This window comes from Heptranchias perlo, chromosome 9, assembly GCF_035084215.1.
Source record: "Heptranchias perlo isolate sHepPer1 chromosome 9, sHepPer1.hap1, whole genome shotgun sequence".
Lineage (NCBI taxonomy): Eukaryota > Metazoa > Chordata > Chondrichthyes > Hexanchiformes > Hexanchidae > Heptranchias > Heptranchias perlo.
Window position 1 is genome coordinate 63,083,799 of NC_090333.1, and position 26,330 is coordinate 63,110,128.

Here is a 26,330-nt window from a genome sequence, read left to right on the forward strand (position 1 = left end):
TTATCGGTAATTCAGAGCCAGCTATTGGTCGTCCACCAAAATGAACAGACCTTTCGTGCACAGTAAAGGGGCTCAATTCTAGATATGTCTTGTACTTTGTTAAAAGTAGTAAGTTTTTATGTATGTTATAAGACAAAGTAGAATTGTTTCCAGAGATGAGTGAAGCATTGTGATTAAGCAGCATTTAGTAATAGCTTAAAGAGGTCTAACATCAACTGAACCTCAAAAAAAAACTTTTAATGATTGGAGCTGATTCACTTCAGTACTATTGATGGGTCATTTTGTTTATTTACAGGGATTTTGTTTTACAACACAAGTGCTCTGAATCCTCCGTACATCCTCAGGCCCATCTGCAGTCTTTCAGTTCCTAACATTCGTTCATGGCTAGTCACATACTCTCCAAGTTCTGTCAGTGACTAATGAATTGGTTACTATGAGACCTCGTGTCCGAATCCTCATAGGTAGCAATCTCCACCCCGTCTTCTGTCAGTGCCCATAAAATTGGATATTCCCAGAGTCAATTAAGTGCACTACAATCTTTCTCTCGCCTTTCCTTCCTGCTAGCAATAATCCTTGCTACCAAAATTAAGATATTCACCTCCCACATTATTTTTCAAGAGCCTCCCTTTTCAAAAGAAGCTATTTCTCACCCATGGGGGTCTTTCCAATTTCTGATGCAAGAAGAAAGATGTTAAAACGAATATTGCACCTGGCTGCATCCTCAGCAATAGTTTGTTAACAAGTGCTCTTTCTTTCCTCTGTTGACCCCCTTTTTTTCTCTAGCATATCTGGTCATGTGTATTCATGTTTCTTCAGTTGGGAATTGTTTTCGGACTCTCTGTAGTTTCAATGCTGCTGTAATTCACCATTTCTGCTGATGGTAATCAAGTCTCTTAATTTGTAAGTTGAATATGAGTGTGTCTTGTTTCTGACCTCTTGTGGTACTGCTGGTGAAACTCAGTAAATGTTTTCTTAATGGAGTTCCGTGGAAGCTAAAAACAGTTGCTGTGGCCAAGAAATATTAATGAACTATCTTAGCACATCTTCCCAATGTTACTGCTTCGGAACGTAAGATACTTGCCAACAGAAACAAAAACAGAAATGCTCTAAACGCTCAGCAGGTCAGGCAGCATCTGTGGAGAGGACAGACTTGTTGACATTTCAGATGTGTGGACCCTTTGTCAAGACAAATGGGGCTGCACGCCTGAAACGTTGACTAGTCTTTTCTCTCAGCAGATGCTGCCTGACCCGTTGAGTGTTCCCAGCATTTTCTGTTGATGTTTCAGAGTTCCAACATCTGCTGTAGATTGCTTTTTGTTCATACTTGCCAGCGGAATGTTTGACCCGAAAACCTTTTCTCAAATACTTGTAAGGATTTTCCCCCCCCCTGTGTTCCCCTACTCTACCTGATACTGTTCTCCACAGGGAGTAGTAACAACAGTTATCTTTAAAGTTGACTTTGTGTGAAGTATTTACGACCATTCAAGCAGACCAGTGTGTGATGTCATCCTGTGGTTATCGTCTTGTTACAGTTGGTATCACAGGGTAACATGGGTGATAAGAACCTGAATGGCTTCAAGGTCTGTGCTCAAACTTCTCATGTGGGAGGTAGACACATTGCTTGAATCTATCTTGTAGAATTTTTGAAATTTATGGTTTCATAGATTCTGGTACAGGAATTTTTTTTGAAAAAAGAGGTTGGTTTCTGCGAATTGAGATTAGCAGTGTTGAAGTCACAGATTTGCAGTCTTTGTTCTAACCCTTAATTTTGTCATTTGGCATGCTACTATAAATAGGTTTGTATTTTTAGATTTTACCATAATAAACTGAAGTAAATATATCTTTATAAACTATGAAACCTAGAAAATAAATTGTTTTCATTTTTCCCTCTAAAACTTGAGGGATCAAGCTCAGTGCATTTTGTGGTATTCAACAATCCTCAGTGATTGATTTCCAATTTCAAGTGACTCCAAGTTGAATATTGTAAAAAAGTATAATTTGCATTTTTTCTTTCATGCTCTGTATCTAATTTTGTTAGAATAGCATGAATTAAAAAATTGTAACTCAAAATGTACCCTTTTTCAATTTGTAGATACGTTATCATAGTCCTATTAGCCAAATAGTACACAAACCAACTATATTATACATTTAGCTATTAATTCAGCTAATAGCTAATTAAATTTAGCGTGATCAAGATGGAATGATGCAGAATAATTGTACATAATTACCCATGGCCAGATAAACACTCCACAAAAGATATGACCTGTTTGTTCCAATACCAGAGTAATACGCATCCGTATTTGTGAATATTTTCATTTCTTCTCGGACAAGATGATCTCACTTGACCCCATTTGTTAATGGCAGTAATTTTTTTTACATACAAGTGCATAGAATGTACGGCTCAGAAACGGCCAGTTGGCCCAACTGGTCCATGCCAGTGTTTATGCTCCCCACGAGCCTCCTCCCACTCCTCTTCATCTAACCCTATCAGCATAACCTTCTATTCCTTTCTCCCTCATGTGCTTATTTAGCTTCCCCATAAATGTATCTATGCTATTTGCCCCAACTACTCCTTGTGGTAGCGAGCTCCACATTCTAACCACTCTCTGGGTAAAAAAATTTCTCCTGAATTTCCTATTGGATTTATTCGTGACTATCATATTTATGGCCCCTAGTTTTGGTCTCCCCCACAAGTGGATGCATCTTCTCTACATCTGCCCTATCAAACCCTTTCGTAATCTTAAAGACCTCTATCAGGTCACCCCTCAGTCTTCTGTTTTCTAGAGAAAAGAGACTCAGCCTGTTCAATCTTTCAAAATTTCCAGAATTCTCTTCCCTCATTCCCCACCCCAATTTTAATTTTTAGTTTGGAGTCACTAAAAAGTCTTGTCACAGTTGAAAGAGTTAGGTTTGTGTCAAGTAAGCAACAGATTCACGCTCATCCCCCTGTGCTGCTAGCCAGCTGGGGGCAATGCACTGTCAGGAAATTCAGAACTTGAATATATTGTTAATCTTTGGGTTTTATTTTCTTTCTAACATGGCTTGAATTTTGAAACAGTTTTTGAAGAAATAGTGAAAGTTTCTCAATCTGATGGTTTTGATTGATTCAAGATTAGTTTTAAATTGCACACAGGTTATAGTAACCTAGTGAAGCTTATGATTAGAATTGGTCGCCTTTCTGAAATAGTAATATGTGAGTTCTTCAAACAAAATATGATTTAGTGAATAGTTTATTCACGTAAATTTTGGAAGGTAAATATCCTCTTGTGCTGCAAATCCAGATTTGCAGTGAGTACATCCTTAATTTTAGGTGTTTGTTGAAGAAAAAAGTTAGGTGGGAAATTACCCTCACCTGTCTACAATGGGAGCAATTATCTATTCAAATAAAATTGTAGTACGACCACAAAATTATAATGATCTATCAATGTTTATTTAAAGTTTCGCATCTAGCACACACTTCTCTGTGTGCTGAGAAAGGAATGGGATATAGGAGGAGTGGCATTATGGTCTAGGACTATTGGAGAAGGGGAATTCTTGGCTCTGGGAATAGTAGAAGAGCAGTTCCTGGGCATAGAAGTACTGTGAGTGGTGTTCTGGGAGCCCGGAATTGGAGGGACAGTGGTCTTGGGGTATGAAAACTTTGCTGAAGGGGTGGTGTTGGCACAGCATGCCGGTGGTGGCAGAGATTTCTGGGGTGTGGAAGCAATGTGACACATCCAAGGGTCTGGTAGCACTTGAAGGGAAGTCCTGGTGACTTGGGAGCAGAGCGACTGGGGTCCTGGCATCTGGGAGCTCTGTGAATGGAGAGCTTGGTTATGTGAGTAGTGGGCAAAGGTTCATGGGACAAGTGGTTAAGGCATTAAGAAGTGGGAGCACTGGGTCTAATGTAATGAGAGTCAGAGCAATGATGAGGTTTGGTAGCAGTTGTTGAGTGCTGGAGAAGGTGTCATTGGGTGTAGGACTATTGGAAAAGATTGCTAGAATCGGGGAACATTGATATGTCAATCCTGGGATCTTAGAAAGAAGGGAGCGTACTCATGAGAGGGATTTAGGATCTGGGAGTATTGGGTGGGTGCAGGGTATGGAACTTTAGGGGTGGGCGGTCAGATCTCATGTGGGGACTGGGATCTTGCTGTGTTTTGGGGTGGGGGAGGATGGGTGTAAAGAAAAGGAATTGGTTACATTCTGCCCCTACCCTTCAAAAGTGTTACATAATTTTGGGGTGGGGATCGGGGTGCGGGGGAGGTTGTTGGCTATGTGACCTGATAGTTGTAGGAGGGTTGGAACTGGCTTCCAGCAATACTTTGAGAAGAGAGAAATACAGGGGAATGGAGGCTGCCTTGTCCTGCAGAGGTTTTCAAACCCATCTTCCACATTCCAGTGACCAAGGGCAGTTTGAGTCCCCATCTCCCTTGCCCCCTTCCCCTCAAGCCTGGTAGATACTGCTGCCTCCCCCTACTCGAATCTGGTAATCCCCAGTACTGCTAGCTTCTCCCTCTCCCAATGCTGTCAGCTGCTCCACTTCCCATTCCAGTGATCACAAACATCTAGACTGCCCTCCCAAGTTCTTCCAGACTCTAGGACTGGACCCAATGCTTCCAGAACCCAAGAACCTCCCTGCTACTTTCATAACACCCATGGTCTTGTAAAACCTCTGATTTAAGCAATGCCACAGGAATCATCTAGTGTATATATTTTTATATTAGTGGATCTCCCATAGCAATGGTCATAGTAAGTCAGAGAATGCATTCTCTCTTGTCTCTGTCATTTATGTTGCTGCTTTTTTTTTCTCTCCTGCTTCTCTCTCTCCCCACTTTCACTTCTCTCGTTTTCTATTTCCTTTTGGATGACTGGTGGCATAGTGGAGAAGAGAGCTGCAGGCTGCATTTTTTGTTGTAGGGTGTGGGTAACCAGTTGGGTAGGAAGTCACTGACTGCTGCAGGCTGCATTTTCAGGTGAGTAGTGCAGGGTTCCAGTCATGGTGGAATTCTGGCCTGGGCCACAGACTTACTTTGAGGAGCACATCCCAGGGTGGCTTTCGGCCCACTAGTGGCAGTTGGAAGGTGTGGAGTGGGAGCTGAACAAAGCAGCATGCAAGTTTTGGGTCACTAGTGGGGGCGATTGTTCTAGTCGGGGTGCAGGAGGGCAGTGGAAAGCAATGTGAAGGAATGGTGTTCTGGCTCCCTTGCTTGACATCTGTCCTCACAGCCTCTGACCCTGCTGCCCCTCCTTCGCCTTCCCTGATAGTGCTGGGAAATCTGTGAAGAAAGGGGTCAGGGATGCTAGCTTGAGAGCAGGCAGGTGAACATCTCTAAAGAGAAGGACAGGCAACTACTTCCGAAGCTCATGTGAGGCAGTGGTGAGCACCTCCGATGGGGAGGGGATGGCAGGTTGGAGGCCAGAATACCATGCCAAGCCCACTGCAGGGTGCAGCAGGCCGATGACATATAAGATGGGCAGGCCCAGTGAGAAGAATGAGAGAGGTCTGAAGCCCTTGGTGGTAGTTGCAACTGAAATAAATTGAAATTAATTTGAAACAAAGCTTACATGCTGACAAATAATTTAAAAAAAAACTTACCTCCAGTTTCACCAGAATGATAAATTTAAAGGCTGAGGAAAGGTTGCATAAACTTGGCTTGTATTTCCTTGAGTTTAGAAGGTTGAGGGGTGACCTAATTGAGGTGTTTAAAATGATTAAGGGATTTGATAGGGTAGATACAGAGAAACTGTATTCTCAGGTGGGGGAATCCAGAACAAAAGGGCATAATCTTAAAATGAGATTTCATTTAGGAGTGAAATTGGGAAGCACTTTTTCATACATAGGGTAGTAGAAATCTGGAGCTCGCTTTCCCAAAAGGCTATGGATGCTGGGTCAATTAAAATTTTCAAGACTGAATGGACAGATTTTTATTAGCTCAGGGTATCAATGGATATGGAACAAGGGCTGCTAAATGAAGTTGAAAGCACAGATCAACCGTGATCTGATTGAATGATGGAATGGGCTTGAGAGGCTCAATGGCCTTCTCCTGTTCCTATGTTACCTGCAGTGCCACCTAGAAGAAAAGCCCTGGGAAATGGAGCTTGGAGGACAGCAGTACCATTAAACATTTTAAGAACTGAGATAAGTATACATACAGGTTAAAAATAATAGCCATGAATGACAAACAAAAGCAGCAATGCTGGAAGTGAAGTATGAACTAGACAAGAAGTGCATTCAGATCGTAAAACTTTTTATATGAATAAATTTGACATTTTAAAAATTAAAACTATGGATTTAAATTAACAACAATTATTTTGTTTGTTTATTGAATCAAGGCAGAGTTCGCAAATGTTGTGATCAAGTACAAAATTAAGTTTATAATTAAAATTTTAAAAACGTTATATAGGTTCAGGTATGTTCTGCAGGTAGAATGCAGACTATTTTAAGATGAGTTTGATCGTATGGGTACAATTTTCGTTCTATCTCCTTTATGATTTGTCAGAAATGTTGTAGCTTTGTGGTGAGAAGGCTTGTAGTTAAGCCGACAATCTTAACTTTGGAGCCAAATGTGCAGGGAAATTCTTCTCGTTCTTACTTACATATTAGTTCAAAGGTGCATCCTGCTGGTTATGTTAGAATCTACATTCTAATGTATTGACCGGAACGTGAATTACAGTTTTCTGAAAATCCCAGTGCTGGCCATGCAAGTGTTGCACACTGCTGTAACCCCCATTATCTGAGAGCAGTGATGCTGGAAATCACATGAGGTACATTTATTACTTTAAAAATTCAGCCTGGTCAAATTTGTTGGTATTGTTTCAAGTTGTTCTACAGACACAGTTTGAATGATGTTGTGCACGTCTGTTTTGCAAAGGGAAAGCAATAGAATAGTACATTTAAAATGTTTGATAGGAATCATGTATTTCTATATTTCTAAAAGGTTGAGATCATTAGTGAAACTACAGTTTCTGTAGTGGTAAGATCATAGTTAACCGTCATAACAGCGGGAATGCTGGTTTTTTGTGTGCTGCATTCAAGTTTTGGCTTCATGTGAACACGATGTGGAAGGCATTTTGAATATCAAGCTGTACTCGTAGATATTCACGGCCAAGGAATAAATCATGATTTTACAACCGTGCATAAGCTGACTTACTGGTGTTATGTGACAATAGGTAAGGAGTATCACAGTTTAAAGCCATGTCATCAGTTTTCAAGTCAGTCAGCCATACCAGCTTGTCATATGCCTGCATAATTGTACCACGCCAGGCTTTCTTTAACTAGTCAGCTGGGGCCGTGCATTTCGTCTTGGAGCCTTTGGCTGGCTTGCAGCTGACAAGAGGCTTCTCATCATCCTGTCAGACGTATGCTAACCAGAGTATATCATTTGCAACCTACAGTGGCACCCAAGCAGGTTGTTTATACATGGACCTGCTGTCAAGATGTGTGTGGTTAGTAAGTCCAGCATTATATACGGGGCATCATCTTCGCAGCACAGAAGAGCTGGCAAAACAAACTCAGTTAAAAGCTCTTCGCCTTGTAAATCAATCTTTTTTTTGCCACTTTTTGTATGGATTCTCAAACCGTCCGCCTTGTTTATAAATAAATCATGACCATTTTCTTGGCCTTGAGGCCTTGTTGAAATAATTGGAGTCAGTTGCATGAGTTTTCTGAGCCATTACTTCATAGCACTGGCTGCTGAAAGGTTGTTTCCTTAGGGACGAGACAGCAGCTTGTTTGCAGTGTCCATGTGGCCTCTGAAACTGGTTGGTTATGTCAGGCTGCTGCAGAGAGTTTCATTGGGTCAGGAACTGACTGCACATTGTGTTCTAATGATTTCTAGTGGAACCTAATGAGAATTATTGCAACTAAACCACGCCTATTATGTTACTATGCTAAAAAGACTTTGATTTCAGGCAGCTGCAATTACATTACTTTTGTTAAATTTTAATTAGCATATTCAGCTGAAGGTGCAAGGTTTTTTTTAAAACCTTAAACCCAGTCCTGTAATTGCATAAAAATTAATTTTATTTTTGAACGTCAGTGTTCCTTATAATCTTTCAACACATCTGAAACAGCGAGTACAATAAATAACATGAAAATCAGCCATTTCATTGTGCTGGACCAACAGAATCGTATCTCTCTGAAGAATATTATAAATCATCTGGTCTAATCGCAAAAGTGCTGCACTTCAAAAAAAAAAAGAATATATATATATATATTTTATTTATTTATATATATAATTTGTAAATGGGTAATGAAAGTAACTTCCTTCAGCAGGAGGAACATGGGAGTTTGTTTTTCTTGTTAGACTGGAAACTAACTCACCCCCATGGAGCATGCCTTTCACACTTGAAAAATAAACTCAGTTCCTGCTAGCTCAGCAAGTTATTCTGTATTAATTTGGGGCAATAAATACTTAAAACCATGTCAAAAACTATTTTCCTGCAGAAGCACAGATTTCATGATTGTGCACTTTAATCAAAAACTGAAGCACAGACACTTCCTTATGATCAATTGTAAAACACAAGATCAACATTTCTGTATCTTATTGTTATATAGATAATCTGGCTGGAACATTGGTACACTAGGAATACTAGTGTTGTGTTTATGCATATGTATTTATACTGCACAACTTATTCAGGGTGGGTTTACACTACGACTAGTGTCCATGCAAAGCAGTTTCACTTTGCACCAATGCTACTGTTATAGTCCAAATACAGCCTAAATCCATGGTCAGAGCCCGACCTCACTAGTGCAAAGCAGAGTGTCCCTGGAGCAAGTTTTGCTCTGTGTGTTCTGAAGTCAGGTCGGGCACTGACTACATTTAACCTACGTAAGTTTAGTGTTAGTGCTTCGTATGGACAATAAACTTGTAAATATGCCTTTGGTCTTTTTGGAAAATCAATCAAATGATTTTGTAAAATGATATACTTGTTCTTGAAATGTAGGAAATTCTGGCACGGCCATATTTATTGCTCATCCCTAGTTGCCCTGAGAAGTTGGTGGCAGACTGTCATTTTGTGCTTCTGCAGCTCTTGTGATGGTGCTTCCACAATGGTGTTCGGTAGGGAATTTCAGGATATTGACCCAGCAACTTATGTCCCAAATCAGGATGGCATGTGACTTGGAGATTATGGTGTTCAGATGACATTGCAGCTTCTGTCTTTCTCGGTGGCAGAGGTTGCGGGGCAGGGAGGTACTGTTGGAGTAACCTTGATGAATTACTGCAGTGCATCCTGTATATATTATATACAGTGTTTAGTGGACTGATTGCAGAACTAAACTGTATCAGGCCTGAGTCGTCATGGCAGCTGGGGGGAAGTAGAGACTAAAAAGTTGGGAGGAAAGATGTTGAACTATCCACAAGAGAAGAAGAATGGTGAGATGGTAGGAGATTTACTGCCATTTGGACACAACACAAGGAAGTCATTCTGTTGGTTTGGGAAGCAGTAATGGGTGCATTATACCAATATTGTGCTCATTATACCAATATTGTGCTCGTGTTGGGACAAACAAAAATACAATCATCTTGATGAAAAACTATTAGTTGCTTTTTAAATCATGCACCATGTTCCCTGAAAGTTACAGTCACTATTTATCATATTTTGGGCGAATATTAATTAGCATTGAGGTAAAATGTTTGGATAATTTTGATAAGCAGTTTGAATGGGTTCCTTCCCTGCTGAGAATTCACTGATCATTTTTGTTCACTCGTCTCCTGTTGGCACAGATATGAGAAGCTGAAGTTAGCAGAAGTAAATTAACAGCTAACAAAACAGTGGGCTATTTTCCACTACATGAGCAGTTTCCAGGCAGTTATGTTAAGAATTTTAGCCCATAAGTATAATTAGTGCAGTGCCCACAGGCTCAATGAAGGAAGTTAAAGACCTCACTAAGTGGCATCAGTTGACAATAGAACAGAAAGCTATTGCTATCTGAATGATCTCACGATGAATAAAAGCCTTTATTTCAAGGATCCATTTAAGTCTCCAGCAAGTGGTTGGAACAAAATACGATATTTAAACAAATATTGACTGCAGCTTTATGGAAGTTAGTGCTAAAATATTGCCTGAAAAGCTGTAGATCTAAGCTCTAGTGTGCAATAAAACCCGTAGCTTTCAGCTTCAGGTTATATATAACACTGTCAGTCTTTTCTATGACCCCTGGGACAGTTTTGTAGAACTAGAACCATAAAAAGGTAGTATTTCTGTTTTGTAACGTTGTGCTAAAACATTAAGTTTAGTTTGTTCAAGAATAGTAATGAAGTGCAATAAAAAAGGTTTTAACTGGCGCTTGGTAAATTTCTTTTGTCAGCAGCATTATTGAGTCGTTGCCCAATGAAGTAACAACATACCATTTCCTGCTTGGAAGTCAGCCATGGTGCCAGCTGTCGGGTCAGTTGTGGCAAAGGGGATGTAACTTTGTAAGTTGGGTGGTCAGGTAATGGATGGGGGCAGGTGGGGGGGGTGGGGCTGCGGAAGTGTTGGAAGGAGCTTATGATTTAGGTGAGGCCTGGATGGAACGGCAGTTTTCTTAGGACGTTGATGAGTAGTGTAGCAGCGGGGGGGCAGGGAGCGTGGGCGTTAGAGATCCGTAAAGGGGCAGCAAATTTTACATTTTTTTTTCTTCATTTGACTTAGCTATACCAACATGGCTGTTGGCTACCTAAATGAAGCTTCAAAATCTTAGGCTGCTCCGCAGTGACATACACAGGCTGGAGCCTGCAACTGCATGTAAATGCAAACTTCCAGGATTAACTCTCAATGTACTCTGTTGTAGCTGTTTTAGCTGCTAGTTACATACAAGATTGAAAAATCTTATTACAGCACCACTTACAGGCGTAGCAGGTATTGCAGTTAAATGTTGACGCATTTATGATCGCCTGGAAATTGCGCTGAGCGAAAACAAACATCGTCCATCGCTCATTCGTTATCAACTCACCCACAAACTATTCGCAGGCTTTTGCACGCCATCCTGCTTCACTGGTGAGCTGCAAAAAGTGCAGCCGGCTTTTCTGGGCTTCTGTGAGCTGTGAGAGCTTGGAAAGGATTGCTCTGTCCCCTCAACCAATCAGCTTGGAGCATCCTTGACAAGCCATGCAGTCAGAACCAGGAAGTGAAAGCTGCAACAGTAAATTCAATGTAAAATCGGTTGGAGGAAGCGAAATAAAGAGAGGGTAAGAAATAATCGAATTAAAAGATAAAGTAAAAAAAAAGTTACACTTTTTTAATAAATGTCCACCAGCAATGAAAATCAGAAGGAATGAGACTTCACATTTTTAAAAGTAAATTTTCAGTGCAAGAGAGGTTGTTTGGCAGTCATTAAGACGTACCACACCATTAAAAGTCAATTTAGACCTAAAAAAGCCAGCGTACCTTTTTTATGGCGAGATTAGTTTGTTTCCAGCTGGGCAGTGCAGCAAGTTCGCACTGATCCATTCATTCAGCCAGCGAGCTGTCCTTCCTGTGTAGCTTTCAAATGAGCAGGACAAATAGTAGAGCAATTTCTGCATTTGACTGCGCATGTGCGCTTGCCGGAACTTGCTCTTCCATTTGCCCTGAAATAATGGTGAGCCCTGTTAGTTTCACGGTTATTTCATGTGCAATCCCCGGGTCAATAGGTTTTTCCACAGGCAAAGCCTGATCTAGGAGATTTCAATGAAATGGAATGTTGCGTCTCACTGAATGATTTTAATATATTATAGATAACTCATGAAGCCTGTGTTTTTATTGCTGCAAAAGTTGTTCCTGCTTTTGCAGCAACACTAAAATTGCAGTATAACTCAGAAATTGGGTCCCAACCGTGACTTCAATTGAAGTGGTGAGTTTACCTGGTGGAGGTCATCTCAATCCTTTCTGGTTAGATTTCAGTTTGGTCTCTGACTATTTTGAGCAATTTTTAAATTTATCAGGAGCTAATTGAAATGTTTAGGGAGTGTAGACAGTTCAGCCCATGCTCTCAAAACATTTCAGTTTGAACCGCTGGGAAGTGAGCTGTTCGCAGGGTTGTAAGTGCACACGTAGAATTCTCTCCTGGACAGGAAAATTGCATTTGTCGAATTGAGGTATTGTCTGGCTATAACTGATAATTGCAGCTTCAAGTCACAGAGCAGTCGCTACTGTATAAATATATCCTTTTTTTAAACTCCTCAAACCTATGTTTTAACATCTTACTGTTGATTCAATATTTCATCAGTAAAATGGTAAAAACGATCAATGTTTGTGTTTTATCAGACATGGGGCACTTCATGTGATCACTTACAAATTGTATCGATGCTCCTGATGAATTATCATGGCAAAAAGCCCTTATAGTGGTTTGGGAGATGATTGTAAGGTATATTAATCAGACAGTGTTCCATATTAACAACAACTGTCAGTCTCAATTGTTCAGTGCAGATTCCACTCTTTGTGCAATCTCAACCTTCAAGCTTAGAGTGCATTTTCTATTATTATTTATACCAATTTTATGATTGTTTATGGAGGTACTTACCTCTGTGCTGAATGCCCAACTCCCTTCTGAACACTAGAACTGCTTGGCTAATGTCTTTGCAGCTCTAGAATCTTTGAGTAAGTCTCAAAGGCACTTTCAATATCGAGGTAAATACCGTTGTGTACCGTCATAAAATTGTATTGTAATCCCCCAGAATAACAAACCTCCATAATGTTTATTCTGCTTTAAAATATATTTATTAGCAACAGAACCCTATATGGACTTTTTATGAAATGTGGGGTTATGTTTATATAATAGACCTTAGAAAATGATTTACATTTGTTTAATTGATCTTCGTTAGGAGTGTTGCTAGGAAACATGACATACGTTGCCAAAGTACAGGAGGAATCAGCTGTGTTGTGACAATTTTTTCTATTTTTCTTTAAAAAGTGTTCTAGCTCCACATGGTGTCAAATCTGCTCCATTCAGTAGTCTTAGAATTATTCAAATTATGTTTTATTTATATAAAATTACATTACAGATTTGCTATGTCTAAGATTATGAAAATAATTTTCTGAACTGCCATGATCAATTTTAAAAGAAGTCCAAAATTGGATTCAGAGTGGCACTAGGGACTAGAAATACTGGTGTTTAGTTCTGCCCGTAGTATTTTTTTTATGCGCTTTGCAAATATAAAACATCGCTGAATTTGAGAGTAACATCTTGCAGTAGAACATTGTCTGAGTCAAATGATAAATTTGGACACCTTGGGTCCTTTCAACAGTGTTTAATTAGAAGCTTAAACATTCATCAGACAGTTGGGCATATCGCTACATCGAACACTGCACAGGAGGTGACCCAACATAGAGACCTTGTAAGAATAAATTTTGCTTCACTGCTTTGAACTGTTGCAATAGGTTTGTGATGTTCTTGAGACTGGTGTCATTGTAGCTTTCCAAGCTGTCTGAATCTTAAAATATAGGCTAAGGGCTCATTGCTGGAGTAGTGATGAAGTGATTTTGAATGAAATCCACTGCAACAGCCTACTACAGAAAAATGCTGGATGCTGGACAATATAAGCCTAGTGCAGCTGATGCCCAGTGAGATGGATAGTCAAACATTAAAACAAACAAAATAGTGATGGAAAGAACATTGAATGGCATCACTCATTGATGCAGCTCCTTCAAAGTGAAGAACATGCTTCCTGCTGGGATGCTAGCGTATATGGAGGCAAAAAATACAACATAGACTAAGTGCCATGTTGTAATACTAAGATAGTACGTATGTCCTATGAGGAATTGGGCCCCATGAAAACCAGTGACCGTTGAAATGAAGTAGCCGTAACATTAGCATTCGTTAGCTCTGCTATGAGCAGGACTGCATGGCGATTTATGTGATTTTCTCCCCTGAACTGTACTTTTAAAATTCTAAACCTTCAGTCCATTTTACACCCCAACCTTTCTCTAAAACAGTTTGGAAAAAAAAAACCATGTTATGTTTAAATTCTGTCTGTTCATGTGTAGACTGATATTTTTCTAAAAATCGATGATTTTATGTTTTTTGTCGGGAGGTGCAGTGTATTGTCGATGGTATATAGTAAACAAATAAGGTGGCACATGTTATTGGTTTAAAAACTGCATGCTTTAAATAATAAAGCCTCAAATGGAAGACTAATGTATAATTGGTAGCAAAAAACTGGGTTGTTTGTTAATTATAAAAATGCTTGGTGTGGTGACCTACATTGTCTGATAATCTTTGAAATCTAGTTATGTGGCCTGTTCAGACCAGTAGAAGAGTGGCATTTGAGTCATGTTTAAGATCTATTTGTATAAGTGCAGCATTCATTGTTTTTGTGTATGGATCCTATTGCAGCAAAATAGCAAATAAAAGTCGGTTCCAGAGCATTGGCTGGAGATGAAAAGCTATAATATATTTATGCTTTCAACTGTACAGCTGTTTAGCTCGGGCAGTTGCTGGTCAATAGTGGCATTCCATGTGTCAGTGAACAAATTCTCTTGATACCTAAAGCTGCAGTTCACACATCACCATAGCTCCAACTGTCGAACATTTCAATCCCTCAGTGTTTTTTCAGCCTCGAGACTCTCCTGGCTGGCTCATGTTTCATTCTTGGCAATTTGCCCTAATGATATCCCCCAGGAGCCTTCAGACCCTGTTCTTTTCCATATTTAATCATGTTATTTTAATCCTGAAGATGAGCAAATTATGGTGCAGACGTGACCTTTTCAGTGTCGTACTATGTTTTTATCATTAAAACACTTTTTAGCATAAGGTTTTAAAGACTATTATTTTGTATTTTGTTGTGGTTTAATCAGTTGATTTTGGAATTTGTTTCAATATTGTTCTTTTTGTTTTCCAGTTAACGGCTTGTGTTCATGCGTCAGCTGCCATGCTTTATCCAATGTATTGGCAGCATATTTACATCCCAGTGCTCCCTCCCCACCTGCTGGACTATTGCTGGTAAGGCTACTAATCTACCTTCAAGATCCCTGCTATAGTTACCATTGCAGCTTTTAAAAGTCTGGGCAACACATGGAGTCTATATATGACATTGTCTTGTGGTTTAGAGAGCCAGTAACTGTGCTCCATCCACAGTGCAATCATTATGGATGACTGCAGTGCAGGTTCCCAGGACATGCCAATTTTTCTCCCCCAGCTCTTTAATGAGAGGAAGGCCTTGAACTCATACAAGCAATTCCTAAAAGAGAATTTCTACAGTAATCTTTAAAGACTGATGTAGAATCTGTTCTTTTATTGCCATTCGTTTCTTGTTGTCATTTGTACAGTGAAATAAAGATGCAAGATGTTCATCTAACAGGTTCACCTTAAAATATACACTGTACTATGAAAACCTGTTATACTTTTGCAAAAACCAGAGATGATTGTAAATAACTTTATTATCTGTACGTTGTTAGCACTTGATCGTTGCGTAATAATATTTCATACCAGTGAAAATAAAGACAATATTGCAATAAAACGAAAATAATGGCCTATAAATTCGGCGCTAAACGGCCTCCTAAATCTCCAATATGGCGGGCTGGAAGCGCACGCTAATTACGAGCTGGAAGGACGCCTCATCATATTGATAATGGCCAAAAAATTGCCAACCCGTGCCCATGCCTGAAACAAGCATTAGGCCCTTTGAATATGCAAATAAGGAGCCTAATGTCTGCTTGAGGCCAGTGCTGGCTGCAGTTAGGTAAACCAGGCCTACATGTGGCCTAAAGGGATCGCTGCAGGCTGCAATGAACAAGGTGAGTTTCTAAAATATACTTACCTGAATGCAGAACCGGGAGGAGCAGGAGTGCTCTCCCGACCCCACATTAAAAAATGCGGGCCGCTGTCTCCGCCCGTTCCACTCCCCTGCCACCTCTACCTCCCTACTCAACAGCCCACCCTTCCTGTCCGGGTCATGCCCAACCCCCCCACCCCCCCGCCCCACTTACCTGAGGGCCGTCCAATCTTCAATTACGCTTCATCAGTGAGCTACCTCTTACTCTCTGCAGCTCGCTAGATCGATGGAAATGAGGCCCGAGGCACAATATCAGAAGCGCCTTGGGCCTCACCATTCAGGAGCAGCTTTCGTACCCGACACACCCTGGCGCACCCGTATTTCTAGGCCGTTATCACCCAACCATTGATGCTGATGCAATATTCCTGAAAACATTTTAAACTAAATCTCAACAAAATGAATAGGATATCTCACCTGATTGTTAGCCATTTCTGTTTGTCCAGTTACCTGATCAACAATAATGCCTGGAGGCAGAACTCAGCAAAACAATTGGTCTCATTATTGCTACCGCATTGTAGACCATCCTCTTGTTCATGGGCACCTTCACATACGTCATGTTGTAAACTGTGTAATCTCTGTATGCGATCATATACACTGGGGCCATCTGTCATTGGTTGTAAATAGGAGGTAGTGCACACTTTTTTCCTTGGGTGTCTGTGAAATGCTTTGGGATGTTTTTCTATGTTAAAAGTGCTATATAAATACACTTTTAATAAAGAAAAAATCCCAAGACATTTCACAGTGGTGTACAGGAAAAATGGGAGGGGTGTCCAAAAGCTTGGTCAAAGAGGTGGGTTTATAGGAAGGCTTTAAAGGAGCAGAGAGGGTGGAGAGGTTTAGGGAGAGAATTCTAGAAGGTGGGGCCTAAGTGGCTGATGGAATTGTGCCAATAAAGCATCGAGGGATGACATAAGAAGATGGGAGGTCAGAGGAATGGAGAGTTTGTTGGGCGGGAGGGTTAGGGGGTGGGGGTGGTGGTGGTGGATGGTAGCGCTGGAGAAGGTTACAGAGGTAGGAATGGACAATGCAATGGAGGGATTTAAATACGCGGCATTAAGTGACCAGGTGCCCAGGTTAGCAAAGACAAGGATGATGGACAAGGAGGACTTAGTGTGTGATAGGATACAGGCAGCAGAAGTTTGGATGAGCTGATGTTTATGGAGGGAGGAGGAGGGCATGCCATCCAGGAGAGCATTGAATAGTTGAAAGTGAAATGTGCATGGATGAGGATTTTAGGGCAGAGGTGGGCAATGTTATTGAGGTGAAAATAGATGGGCTTTGAGTTGGGGAGGACATGGTGTCAGAAGCTTAGCTCGCGATCGAATAGAATGCTACGGTGGCAAACATTCTGGTTCAGCCTGAGACAGTGGCCATGGAAAGGGGGATGGAGTCAGTGGTGAAGTTCCGAAGTTTGTGACAGAGGCTGAAATGATGGTTTGGGTCTGAGAAATGTTCAGTCAGATGAAATTGTGGCTCTTTCAAGACTGGATGTTGAAAAAGCAGTCTTACAGCCCAGAGGGTGTTTTTTTTTCTCCATGAGTTGGTGATGGAAGTTTTGAAAGGAGGAAGACAGTCTCTGAGAAGGTGGGACTGTTTATGATGTCAGTTAGCTTGGAGGCCAGGAAAAGAAGTTGGGTGGTCAGCGGCTTAGTGGGAATGGGATTGAGGTGGGTCCCACGGAGTAGATCAACTCGGCAAGTGCATGGGGGAGATGGGAGAAAAACTGAAGAGTTCAGTGCAGCCTTCGATGGACGACTTGCTCTTAAGCTAACATCCACTCTGCCTGCCACATGAATCCTGGTAGAGTATATCTGGATTTGACCACCTCACTGCTGTATAGGTTATGGATTCCTAATGTTAACCCTGTTGAAGATATGCACGTGATCTCCTGACATCACAGGGGCTGTTCAAGCTTTCTTACTGAGCTACCGTTGTTGAGCAGGGATGCTATGAAGGAATGCTTAGAGTACCTTCATTCTTTGAAGAAAATAAACTTAATTGTGAAACTGTAGTAACAATTATCAGACATCTAACATTTAATCCTCTGCTGAGAAATCTGCCTTATAGGTAAGACTGATGTGTACCAACTTAAAAATATTTCATTTTAAATGCAACAGCTGCTAAATTGATTTTGTACTGAATTTCCAGCTGTTCAAAATTAAAATGCCTCGTGTAAATAGTGTAATTTTATTTTTTTTTAACTGTGGAATATAAAGACACACTTTCTGATCAGTGTTGTCTTAGCTGTAGATCAAAATGATTTGAATTGGCAAGAGTTTCTGCCTTTTGTATAATACAGCATGTGCATCAGATTATAATTGAATACTATCAGATATGCTTAGGGGGACAAGGTGCTGTATAACTGCTGAGGGAGATTTATTTTGAATTAATTGACCTAAACTGATTTTTGTCTGCCATGCAAATGAGGTTTAAGACCAGACTGCTGGATTTCATGTAACTTACAAATTATATTTTTAAAATTTCCTGAAGCATTAGCAAAGCTATCATGTGCATGATGTTGCATATTTCTTTTCCTTAAAAAACTATAATATTAATTGTATTGTAAATTTACCCATTTACTGTAAGCTTTTTGATGCAGTATATATTTCACAAAAGGATTATAAACATCAAGATCAGAACTTAAAACTACTAAATTGCATATATAAATACATAATGAAGTTATTGTGTTTAAACTGTAGAATACATATAGCATCATATGCCAGTCTTCCAAATTCACATGGGAATGGTGAAGTGTTCTGGGGATTACATTTCTGGCAGGGTTTACGTTGCTGTTTACACAAATTAAGCTAGTCATGACTATTCAGAAATTGAGATTAAAATGTTATTGGCTAGAGACTGCATTGTGTGTGCTGTAAATAGTGGGTCTATGGTGGAAAAGGAGAAACAATTGAACCATTCATAAAAATCCAATTTAGCTTGTATAGAACATATTTGCTGCACTAAAGAACTGGTTCTGGAAAGAACAGAACAGTGCCTGGAAATGCAGCCTGATTTTTTTTGCCCTTTTTTCCTCTTATCCTATTGAACGATGAAAGTAATCGTAAGCATTTCCCCTCATTTTGTAATGAAAAATATATAATTAAGTTAGATGCCTGATATTTGTGCTTGAAATATCCATCCTTTACTCAAATGTGGGCAACTGTCAATGCTAATCTTTGATGCTAGACAGAATTGTTTGAGAAGTCACCTATCATGCAGTGCATAAAAACCAATGAGGGACTTGTCAGTCCAGTATATGCAATATTATGATGAAAGCAGAGTCTCAGAATCCCACATTAAGTTGATCACTTTGTAGTCCTCTTGTTCTGATGTAGATTTTCAGTTCAATTTATTAAAGTGTAGTTACTGTTTACAAGATAATGCATGTGCAGTGGCAATACTTCCATGCGCCTGGTTTTGTGAGATGGGAGCAATTACTTGTCACTTAACTAGCCTGCTCTGCATAATGTAAGGACAGTAATTGCTACAGGAAATCACATATTTAACAAATAAAATCCTTCTTCAGTAAAAGCAGGCCTTGTTAACAGTTGCCTATCTCAATTGTAATTTGCGTGCCAAAGAAGCATTACTTTGCAATTTACCATATTTTTCCATTAAACACAAATGTGTATGTGCATACACAATTTTGGTGTGCATTGTGTTATCCATATAAGTCTCTGACTGAGATTTTTTGTATATGAAAAAATTCTGAGAAATATTACTAGAATTCTTGATGCATTGCAAGCACACATCCCATTTAAAAATAACATCCTTTTATTTTGAAATTTACCTCATCCCATGTTTATTTTTTGAAATGTTCTCCCTTTTTGCACTGCATGCCAGTTGCTTCATTTGATCTATTTGGCAGGTGGTGCAAAAGTGGTACTACGGTGACTTCTCTTTTCCCTCCCACTTACTAATTGCCCCTCATTTCGTGTGCAGAAGCAATTTCCACTTGTTCACCCATGATGGCTTGGTAGAGGCAAGGAGCTCACTACGCAAAAGGTCTTAGGCGTGAATATGCATTCTACTATTCCATGGTACAGAGCGCTGGTTCACCAACTGTGCTGGCCTTGATTTTCAGTAATTGTGTCCTGATCATAAATACTTCCTTTAACATATGAAGTTGATTTTTTTTTCCAGCGCCCCAATGCCCTATCTGGTTGGAGTTCACTTGAGCTTAATGGATGTAAGTTGAATATTTTTGCTATTTTTAGTAACCCGTATACATGTTGCTGAGTCGTGGTGTAGAGACCTTATTACGTGGCTTAAAGGGCAGAAAGCACATGTCGGCTAAATTTCAGAGTCACAGTGCCAACAATTCTGTTGCAGTCTTAAGACACAAAAGTTGAAAACATGCTCAGGAACCACAAATAATGGATGGGAAAAATCCTGCGTATGAACACGGCAAACATTCTCAAGACGTTTAGGGAGATAGAGAAAATATTTTAATTTCAGAAAAAAACTGTTAAACTGGGTATACAATTCAATATTTACCCATTTTACTCAGTGTTCTGACTTTTAGATTTTTCAGGGCAGTGATCCACTGCAAGATTTGCAAATACACTGCTTGGTGGTAAGATGGGGTGCCATGGTTTCAGCAGAGAATTTTTTGTAGTCCATTGAGCTTCATTTTAAGATCTCTGTGGGAAGAGTTGGTCTCTGCTCGTAGTAGTTTAGATATGAAGACAATGATGTCAGTCTCTAATTGCTTGCATAAAGTTTTGAAAAATAAATGCCAGAAAGAATGTTTAATTCTTAGGTTGCAGAATTATTTTCATGACTGATCTTGTAATGTAACAAGACAAATGACAGTCAGAACAACCATACTAGATATAATGGGAAGTAAACCATGTTCTTGATGCTTTATATTTTTTCACTGCTGTATTAGTGTTCTCTTTAAAAAATACTGCTGAAAATGCTGCTCTGGGGAAGTGAGTGGGATGGTGTTTTAGGCAGTGGCCTTTCACTTCTCATAATAGGTTCAAATCCAGCCCAGTCTCCTCTGTTTGTTGGCTGTAGGGGCCTACATGAAATAGATTTGGGCAGTTTCATTTCATTTCCTGGTGGGCATGAACCAGGATGGGTGATGTAGGAAATAGGAAATAAATGTCACACTGATGCAGCAGTGTATTCTGTTCTGGGGCTGAGTCATACTGTAACATCAGAATAAAGGGATCCTTACTCTACACCTAGCTGTGCTATACCTGACCTGGGAATGTTTGCTGTTGACACTGTTGAAATGCGAGGAGTTCCAATTCCCAACCACTAACATTCCACACCTTGTGTACAAAAAAACAATGCTGCTATTTGCTGGGAAGAGTTGAGAGAGCAATGATTGCTGCAAGCATCTTGAAAATATATATTCTAAAACTCTGCAATTACCGCTCATTTTCAGTTTTTTTTGGTCCTCCTTTCTCACCTGCTTGCAGAAAGACGACTGCTTTTATGTTCCCTAAGCTTTAATAATGTAGAGAGAATTTAACTGTCTAATCCTTATACAGCATCCTGGCCATTAAATATTTGCATGAACGACTGAAGGTTAAAAGCAAGCTGATCTAGTTCTAGTCAGGGTCAGGCCCCTGGAACGGTTGTGTATTATTTTTACATAATCTGTGCTGTATGCAGAGCAAACACTTGTAAGGTCTGGAGTTTCCTCTGTGGGCCCAACCTGGAAATTGTACCCGAAGCTGTGCCCATTTTGCCGATGTCGATAAACACCCAAGTATCCTCCCAATCTCATTAGAATGCGCCCAAACTCTCAATTGGCATAGATTAGCTGAAATCAGCAGAAACAATCGGGGCCCAAGGAAATGCCGAGCCCTCGCCAGTATATTCTTTGAGTCTTAAAATTTAAAGTTTCAACTCATTTTGCCATCATTCATACACATCAGGCATAGCCTGTTTAAGGCTCTGCAATTGGGGAAGCTTTTCAATTTTTAATGTGAATTATACTTCGCCATAAAACTGGAGTAAAAGAATCATAATACAGAGCAGGTCTCAGTGAGGATGTTTTTTTAAAAACACTCAAAAAAAAAAAAAAAAAAAAAAAAAAAAAAAAAATTGCAATTAAAAGACCAGAAAACTGACTTTGTCTTCTGCTGCGCCTCAAAATCTGGACACAATGTTGAGAGACCCTCTGAACAAGCACAATTGGAGGATACTCACATTTGAGAGTCGTGGATGTGGCCAGTTTTGTGGGCGGAAATTCATTCGGACACAAGGTTTGTTGGACGGATGGAAAAGATCACGGAGACTTGAGTGTATTGCAGATACGCCCGAAATTCCGTGATCTTTTAAACCATGTAATTTATTTGTGGCCAGATTGCATGTGTATCTGGGTGAAAATGCGGAGGAAATGCCAGGTCGTAGATTTTACTGTTTCGAGTGCATGTGGAGTTTGTATTTGTATGCTGCATCCACAGCAAAGTGGATGCTGTTGTGTGCTGCATGTTTTCCAACCTAATTTTATTCAGACTTTTCTTGAAAGATATGATTTAATTTTTTTGCAGTTAAGATGTACAATAGTTTTAACTTTTCCTGCATAATTTGACATATATTGTGCAAGAAAACATCAAACATCAGGCCCCACGAATTTTAAAAACAAAGGTTAGTGCAGATGATAACTTCTGGAAGAATATAGACAAGTGAAACAGAACTGAAAGTCACACTTATCTCCACGGGTGATGCTGAGCTCACGGTCAATATGATCTGACTCATAATTGGGAATAAAAAATATTATTTCACAACCTTCCCAATGTGACCGAACAGTTTTAGTATTTTAAGTGTTTTTATTGAAATGATTCAGACACAGCAGTCAAGAATATATTTGCTACATAAAGAAAACCGAATAAAGAATGTAGAAAAAAAGCTGGATGGATGAAATTGTTTCAAGTCGATTAACTCTGAATAATCCCGGTCCAGTCATTTGCAGCTTCCTATTAGACAACAAACTTTCCTTGCAGCTTAATAGTCACCAGGAGAACTATATTGAGGAACTGGAAGCCTCTTTCCTCTTCCTTTGTCAGAGATGTGCGATCTGAGCTCTGTGAAAAGAATTGATTTTAGAAGACAGGATAAATAGCCATTGTCGTCCCATTGTGCCTTCTTGGAATGTTTAAACGTTCAAAACCTGTTCCCCACCCTAACAACTGATATTGAATTCTTGTGTAATTGCCTGTTTTTTGCTCTCTTTTTCCACAAGTACCAATGTTTTTCACACATTGTTTTTTTCTCTCTCTCTCTCTCTCCCTCTGCCTCTCTCTCTCTTTGATCACTTTTTCTTGATAAGCTGCATCAATAGTTTCAGTGAAAACCACGACCACTTATCAATTGTTCTCACCTACACAACTCTCCAACAGTTATAGAACTTTCTTAATTTATTATACTTGATGTTCTAGTCATGTTTTGGGCAGGAGAACATCACTGATTCCAGCCCTACCCTTCCACATCCTCCATCGGGTAACTTACTGTGATTCATCCATTTGTAACAGAAATTCATCTGGTCCTTTATGTATTAAAAACCTACTGTGGTTTTCTGTCTCACCACCCCTGCTGGTAATCTGTCTTTTAATGAAAAAGGTTGCCTACATTTCCTGTCTTCCTTTTGCAACTTCAACTTTAAACTGTGTCCCCATATCTTTAAATCCTGTGCCTGACAGAAGAACTTGGGAAAAAAAACACATTTTCTACACCCGTGAAATTCTTGAAGACATGCCTCCATTTTGGAGAGTAAAGTCCTATGGTGGTCATTCTTTCCTCGTACCTTGGCCCTCTTTTTTATTATTCATTCTTGGGATGTGGGCGATACTGGCAAGGCAGCATTTGCCCATTCTTGGAGCAACTAAGGGTGACAGGTGGAAGTTAGTGAACCAGTTGGGTTTTTACAACAACCTGGTAGTTTTCATGGTCAGTTTATCTGGTGCCAACCAATTTCTCAACATGCTGTGGCAGCATTTGAACTCATAACCTCTGGGTAGCTTGTCCAATACGTAACCACTAGGACGATGGTAACCTTAGTATTTAAGATTATTTATAATCAGCCTCATAGCTCTCCTCTGGACTTTATCTCATAATTCTGCAACTTCCCTGGAATTCGGAGACCCAGAACAGTTCTCACCAATATGCAACTTCAGAATCACCTCCTTTGACATCCTTAGCTATACAACCCATTTTATTTGCTTTCTTCCCCTCTGCCTCCTGCAAACATTGAACTGACGGTTTTAACGAACAGTCCACCAAATAACCCAGATCACTTTTTTGCTACATGAACTCTTGATTTTTCCCATATTTGTTTTGAACTCCGTCTGCCATCTTTCTACCTTTTTATTCCAACCTGATTAGATTCTTTTGATTTATCACACATTGGTTCGCATCCTTGGCTATAGTATCTAATTTGGTATTATCCGCAAACGTAGGCATCTAGGCAATTATAAGCAACAGTGGCCCCAGTTCCGGACTTCACTTCAACCAATTTCTATTCTGATGTCTTCCAATGCAACGTTACCCTTTGCTTTTAACCTTTCAACCATGCATCATTTCAGCCTAATATTTTGTTACCTGGTGAATCAGTCTGTTATGTGAGACAGTGTCAAATGCCTTCCTGAAATCCAGCTGCATGAAATCAACTGCCTCATCCTCCATCCATCAGATCTCTAAGCTCCTCAAAGAATTACAAGCCATTGAGATATTACTTGATTGCAATGAGTTTTCGAAGCTAACATAGGATCAGTGGTTGACCATTCAACCCCTCGAGCCTGTTCCGCTATTTAATTGCATCATGGCTGATCTGTACCTCAACTCCATTTACCTGCCTTTGATCCATATCCCTTGATACCCTTACCTAATAAAGAAAATCTGTCTATCTCATTGAGGTAAGAAACTTGAGTTTATCTTTTTGGCTTTGCACACCAACCCAAAAGAGCAGTACTCTGCTCAGTGAGTGGATTTGCAATCTCAGCCAAACCTTTCTACTATGCCTTTCCTTCTGAATAGGGTTTCCAATCTGCTTCATTTTATACTCCTCTTTTAACTCTGAGATCTCTTTTCTCTTGCCACACCTCTGCAATTCCAAAGCCAAAACCAGTCACTAAATAATGATTTAGTAATTCTGCCACTTCCTTATTTTCAGACACTACCTCCCCACTGCCACTGGTAAACAACCCCATGTCCTTCTACACCTTTTTCTTATTCCTGATATATTTAAAGAATGCTTCAAATGAAGATACCTTAATATGAACAGTATTTAAATACTCCATATTCTGTTTAGCTGCCACTCAAGTTTCATCAATGGTGATGGGTGACCATCTTTAAAACTTCGAAACTGGAATTAAGTATCAAATTTGTACACCTGCCTTTGGCCCAAATGCTGCCTGTTTCACCAAATTTCAGTGCAGAATAAAATTTTGAGTATGATTCAATAACAACACTACATAAAAAAAATTATTAAGGGATCAAATTCATCATCACCCACTGTGGAGAGAAACGTGACTTTAACCCCTGGTTTTGCACAACAACCCATAAGAGCAGTACCTGAATGCAGGCAGACAACCTCCCCTCTCCGTCTCACTCTCACGCACTCCTCATTCACTCTCTCTCATTCACTCACTCCTCACTCTCTCACTCCCATACTCTCTATCTCTCACTCACTCCTCACTCTCACACACTATCACTCACACTCCTCCTCCTCACTCCCCCCTCTTCCTCTCTTTCTTCCCCTCTCTCTCTCTCTCTCTCCCACACACACACACTTTCTCTGTCCTTTGTCTTAGACACACACTTGCTCTCTCTCACTCACTGTCTCACTCTCATGCTCGCTAGCTCACTCACTCTCACTCTCATTCACATTCACACTCACTCACATTTAGTTGCTGGAAGTGCTGTCCTCTGGGAAAACAGTGCTGGCTGATGACATGGCAACTGTGGAAATATGATTTTTCTTTTCACAACTCCAAGACCAATGCCTCTTATTAAAATGTTGCAATTCTATTTACAACAGTGCTGAACATTTCCTCTTTTCCTTCCAATAGAAGGTGAAGAATAAAGCTTTAGAAGATGTGATTATCTTGAACGTAGATACAAACACACTGGAAACACCATTTGATGATCTTCACAACCTGCCCAGTGAAGTGGTAAGTCAAAATGGAACTATGCATTTTTTTAAAACTTCATTAGCTCTTTGTCATGATGAAGTCTTTCCTTTTGTAATCGCAAATTGAAGATGTGGGGGGAAAGCAGTACCAAGTTTGCTCCTTTTTTCATGAAAATTGTGAGCTGCAAATTGACTTTTATAAAAGCAGAATTATTTTCAAGATTTTGACTCTGGCTGAAGAAAGGTTTTGAATTGTGCAGCCAATCGTGAATGAAGCTCATGATCAGAAAGATATCTGCAGTCATTAGCTGTAGCTTTTTAAAATGTAAGTCTCTTCATCTTCTACTTAATCATTAAATTACAAAGTATGCATTTCTGTCTGCCTAGTGGCATTTCTTGCTGAAGAACGAGTTGAGTTGTGAAGGCAAGAAGAAGAAGGGGGCCAATTACCAGCTCCTGTTTTCCTGCCACCTGCCAGCTCTTTTTCCTTTAATTAATGCTCGGATGGCACCGGTCAATAT

The 26,330-nt window shown here is 39.9% G+C and overlaps 1 protein-coding gene across 4 annotated transcripts in view; it reads left to right on the plus strand.

Moving 5' to 3' along the window:
- Positions 1-26,330, plus strand: part of dennd1b (DENN/MADD domain containing 1B) — a 244,552-nt gene that overhangs the window by 147,270 nt on the left and 70,952 nt on the right. For all 4 annotated transcript variants that reach the window (XM_067990635.1, XM_067990632.1, XM_067990634.1 and 1 more), the window contains 3 exons: positions 14,787-14,887; positions 19,863-19,908; positions 25,748-25,849. In XM_067990635.1, coding sequence (XP_067846736.1) covers positions 14,787-14,887; positions 19,863-19,908; positions 25,748-25,849 — 249 coding nt within the window. The remainder of the gene's footprint in view (positions 1-14,786; positions 14,888-19,862; positions 19,909-25,747; positions 25,850-26,330) is intronic.